The 5,168-nt window shown below is 47.5% G+C and overlaps 1 protein-coding gene across 1 annotated transcript in view; it reads left to right on the plus strand.

Annotated features, from left to right (window-relative positions):
* ZNFX1 (zinc finger NFX1-type containing 1) overlaps positions 1 to 3,839 on the plus strand; it is a 29,090-nt gene extending 25,251 nt beyond the window's left edge. Inside the window, exon 14 of the mRNA XM_081096780.1 lies at positions 374 to 3,839. Coding sequence (XP_080952906.1) covers positions 374 to 2,815 — 2,442 coding nt within the window. The 3' untranslated portion in view covers positions 2,816 to 3,839. The remainder of the gene's footprint in view (positions 1 to 373) is intronic.
* The last annotated feature ends 1,329 nt before the right edge of the window (positions 3,840 to 5,168 follow it).

Here is a 5,168-nt window from a genome sequence, read left to right on the forward strand (position 1 = left end):
CATGGTGACTACAGGATTAAAGATTGTGGTACCGCCCTAACCGGTTTGTCTCAGTGGATGGAGCGTCGGCCTGGGGACTGAAGGGTCCCAGGTTCGATTCCGGTCAAGGCATGTACCTTGGCTGCGGGCACATCCCCAGTGGGGGGTATGCAGGAGGCAGCTGGTCGATGTTTCTCGCTCATCGATGTTTCTAACTCTCTATCCCTCTTCCTTACTCTCTGTAAAAAATCAATAAAATACATTTTTTTAAAAAAAAGATAGTGGTACCGAGTATACAAAAGGCGAACAGGGTCAATAGCCAACGAATGTGAAAATAGAAAGAGAAAACTGCTATGTGAGAACTTTCTAACGTGTCACTTTTTCTCCTTTCCAGGGGGTCGCTTCTAACCTTTTCTTTATAGAACACAACTTCCCTGAACAGGAAATCCAAGAAGGCAAAAGCCACCAAAACCAGCACGAGGCTCACTTTGTGGTGGAGCTGTGCAAGTACTTCCTGTGCCAGGAATACCTGCCCTCCCAGATTACCATCCTCACCACCTACACTGGGCAGCTGTTCTGTCTGCGCAAACTCATGCCAGCTAAGACATTTGCTGGTGTCAAGGTCCACGTGGTGGACAAATACCAAGGGGAAGAGAATGACATCATCATCCTCTCACTAGTGCGGAGCAACCAGGAGGGCAAGGTAGGTTTTCTCCAGATACCCAACCGCATCTGTGTGGCCTTGTCCCGCGCCAAGAAGGGGATGTACTGTATTGGAAACATGCAGATGATGGCCAAAGTACCTTTGTGGAGCAAGATCATCCATACCCTTCGAGAGAACAATGAAATAGGCCAAGCACTCCAGCTGTGCTGCCAGAACCACCCCAATACCCACACTTTAGTATCCAAAGCTTCTGACTTCCAAAAAGTTCCAGAAGGAGGTTGTAGTCTCCCCTGTGAGTTCCGACTGGGCTGTGGACATGTCTGCACCCGTGCCTGCCACCCCTATGACTCCTTGCACAAGGAGTTCCAGTGTATGAAGCCATGCCAGAAGGTTATCTGCCAAGACGGGCATCGATGCCCCCTTGTTTGCTTCCAAGAATGTCAGCCTTGTCAGGTGAAGGTGCCCAAAATCATTCTTCGGTGTGGCCATGAACAAATGGTCCCTTGTTCCATGCCTGAGTCAGAATTCTGCTGCCAAGAGCCTTGCCCCAAAGTTCTGAAATGTGGGCACAGATGCAGCCACCCATGTGGTGAACTTTGTGTGCAGTTGTGTTCAGAAATGGTCACCGTGAAACTCAAGTGTGGGCACAATCAACAGGTGAAGTGTGGTAATGTAGAAGACCTCAAGTATGGCCTACCAGTCAAGTGCACCACCAAGTGTGGCACCATCTTGGATTGTGGGCATCCTTGCCCTGGCTCTTGCCACAACTGCTTTGAAGGCCGCTTTCATGAGCGCTGTCAGAAGGCCTGCAAGCGACTGCTCATCTGTTCACACAAGTGCCAGGAGCCATGCATTGGCGAGTGCCCACCCTGCCAGCGGACCTGTCAGAACCGCTGTGTCCACAGCCAGTGCAAGAAGAAATGTGGGGAACTGTGTAGCCCCTGCGTGGAACCCTGTGTTTGGCGCTGCCAGCATTACAAGTGCACCAAACTCTGCTCTGAGCCCTGCAACCGACCCCCATGCTACGTGCCTTGCACTAAGCTGCTGGCTTGTGGCCACCCCTGCATTGGTTTGTGTGGAGAGCCGTGTCCTACGAAGTGCCGTGTCTGCCACCAGGAGGAAGTCACCCAAATTTTCTTTGGCTCTGAGGATGAGCCTGATGCCCGCTTTGTGCAACTGGAAGACTGCAGCCACATATTTGAGGTTCAAGCCCTGGATCGCTACATGGATGAGCATAAGGATGATGAAGTTGCCATCAGATTGAAGGTCTGCCCTATGTGCCAGGTACCCATTCGCAAAAACCTGAGGTATGGAACCAGCATCAAACAGCGGCTGGAAGAGATTGAAATAGTCAAAGAAAAGATCCAGGGCTCAGCAGGGGAAATTGCAACCAGCCGGGAACGACTTCAGGCCCTGCTAGAGAGGAAGAGCCTCCTTCAGCAGCTGCTTCCCGAAGACTTCCTGATGTTGATGGAGAAGCTAGCCCAGAAAAATCTGTCAGTGAAGGACTTGGGCCTTGTTGAGAATTACATCAGCTTCTATGACCACTTGGCTGGACTGTTGGATTCCCTGAAAAAGGTGCATTCCTCAGAACAAAGAAAAGTGAGGACTCGTCTAGACCAGGTCCATGAGTGGCTAGCCAAGAAGCGTTTGAGCTTCACAAGCCAGGAATTGGATGACCTCCAAAGTGAAATCCAGAGGCTCACATACCTGGTGAACCTCCTGACCCGCTGCAAGATGGCAGAGGGGAGAGTGAGCAGTACTGTAGCAGAAGAGATCTGGAGTGTCCGCAAGATCCTTGAGGGAACATGTAAGTTCACCCAGGATGATGAACAGCTTGTGCAGAAAAAAATGGAAGCTCTCAAAGCCACCCTTCCCTGCTCTGGCCTAGGCATCTCAGAGAAAGAGCGTGTACAGATCATCAAAGCCATCGGTTTACCTCGTGGCCACTGGTTCAAGTGTCCCAATGGCCACATCTATGCGATTGGCGATTGTGGGGGAGCCATGCAGAGGGGCATGTGTCCTGAATGTAAGGAAGTGATTGGGGGCATAAATCATACTCTGGAAAGGAGTAACCAGCTTGCTTCTGAGATGGATGGAGCCGAGCATGCTGCTTGGTCTGACACGGCCAACAACCTGATGAACTTTGAGGAGATCCAGAGGATGATGTAGGGAGATGGCCTTTTGCCCTGGCCACTCTGAGGCTAGGATCAGCTATGAAGAAACTGAAGTTTGTATTTTATTTTCCTTTTCTTTTAGCACCTACTTAAGGATCCACTTTTAGGGCTTGCCCCCATTTTTATCTACATTAATCCCTGCGCTAGAGCAAGCACTTTACCTCCAGAACTGAGAGCAAATTTAACACTTGTCTTTTTCTCTCCTGCAAGTTAGTGGACTCCCTGGAGCATATCTGGGGCTTCCACTAGGGCTACGTAGTGGCCTCTCTGGCTCCCGACTTGGTCAGATGTTTTTCCTGCAGTGTTCCGGGGGCACAGAGTGTACGCTCAGTGAAGCAGACTCATTCTAAGTGCCAGGCCTTAACTTGCAGACTAACTTTCATTCTAATAAACAGAGGCCCAGAGGAGTTCTTTATGAACTGCTTATTCTTTCAAGGAGCACAAGAATCCCTCCTGCCCTTCTCAGGCCCCCTCACTGCAGGAGTTGGAGGCATGCGATAAGACAAAGACTTTACTGGCTAATGCTGACCCAGTTACATATTCACTGAGTTGGAAAAGTGTGACTACCCACAGCTGGAGGCTTATTCAAGCAGCCCAGGCTAACTAAGGAGTGATCCCTTTCCTATGACTTGCACTTTGGGATGGTGGAGGTTTCTTTGCCTGAACCAGGAAAGGTTCAGTAGCAGTGCTGGTTCCCCAGGGTCCACAGTGTAACTAAGTTCGCATTTGGTACCAGCACCTATCCAAAGTGTGGCCCTTCATCCCAACATCTTCTATTGCAGCTTTTGCCTGAGCAGGGTTAGCATGCCAGCAGCTTCTGCAGGCCCCAGACCCATGTCAGAAACCAGCCCCCCAGGCTTGCCCTGTGCATACATAGTCCCTCAGTCTAGTGTTTCTTAGAACTGACACTTAGGCATCTCAGGTCTTTCTACATCTCTTTCCTATGTATGCATTTCCTTTTTTGTCTTTACTATGCACTTTAGCCTATAATTCTAATTAATAAAAACAATTGCAAGAGATCAGTGGTCTGTTTGTCCTCAACTGTTAGAAGCAGCTCAGGTGGCTTGAGACAGAGAAGATGGGAATAGAGGCACTTTTGTTTATGTGGTTTTGGGTTTTGATGTAGCTAGGATTCATTTTTTTTTTTTTAACTTGTGGCAAAAAAGTTTTTTCAACCTCTACGTGTGTGTGTGTGTGTGTGTGTGTGTGTGTGAAGTTTCCTTTTCCAGAGTTAAGTTTCATAAGTCCTCCCAGAGATAATCTATATATATGCAATATGTAGCCCTTAAGAAAAGTGCAGTTCTGCACTTCAGACTTTTTTTGCCTAATGATCTAACTTGGGGATCTTTCTGTAAACACATACAGTGAGTCTGAAGCACATTTTATCATGAAGGTGTGCCATTAATTGAAATAGAACCCTCTGTTGGCAACGGTTAGGTGCAGCCCAAATGAGTAGCTCTTAGCATACTCTTCAGTGGTGAGGGTATATACTACTTAGGTAATATAATTTTTTAGCTGGTGGGGGGTGGAGGGGAGATCTCTATGTACTCCTTGAAATTGTATGATATAAACTATAAATAATTTTCTCAAGATAGGCCCCCGAGCTTTCATCTAATTCTCAAAGGGACCTATGATTCAGAAAAGGATGAGAACCACCATTCTATGGGGTAAAAACTTTTTTGCAACAAGGAGCAAATTTATCTAGAGACTCCTGTCCTCTTAGAGCTTCCATCTCCAGTAGCACCTCCACACTATAGCGAGTAAGAATATAGGTAGAGCCTGGTTTCAAAAACCTGAATTCCCAACTGTGCAGTGGAAAGTGACTCAGTCTCTCCAAGCCTGTTTTTTATCTGCAAAATGGGGATAATAGTACCTGCCTCATAGGGGTGTAGTAAATTAAATGAAAGTGCTCAGTCCACAGAATGTCTGGTATAGTTTGTGGTAAATGACTGCTTTTAGTTCTAGGACATAATTGAAGAGAACTAGTAAGAATTTCCTCCACATCTAACTTCTCTACAGGCACAAAGATGCATTCCAAGTATATGTGGCAGTGCCAAGCTAGCGCACTGGGAGCAGTGTGCTATTGAGGGAAGAAACAGGAATAAAATTTACAATTAGATCAGTTTCTTTCCCCTGCCCCCCAAATACTTTTCCATTCGGTGTGTGTGTGTGTGTGTGTGTGTGTGTGTGTATACATTTTTATTTATTGTCTAAAGTTTTACATATGTCCTTTTCCCCAATTGACCACCCCAACCCCCTCAGCCATTCCCACCCCAGGCAAGCCCCCACCACCCCAGTGTCTCGGTATATTCTTTATGTTCAAACTAATCAGCAAGAGGAAGCCTTAG

The sequence above is a fragment of the Myotis nattereri genome, assembly GCF_964212035.1.
Source record: "Myotis nattereri genome assembly, chromosome: 8".
In the NCBI taxonomy this organism is placed as follows: Eukaryota; Metazoa; Chordata; class Mammalia; order Chiroptera; family Vespertilionidae; genus Myotis; species Myotis nattereri.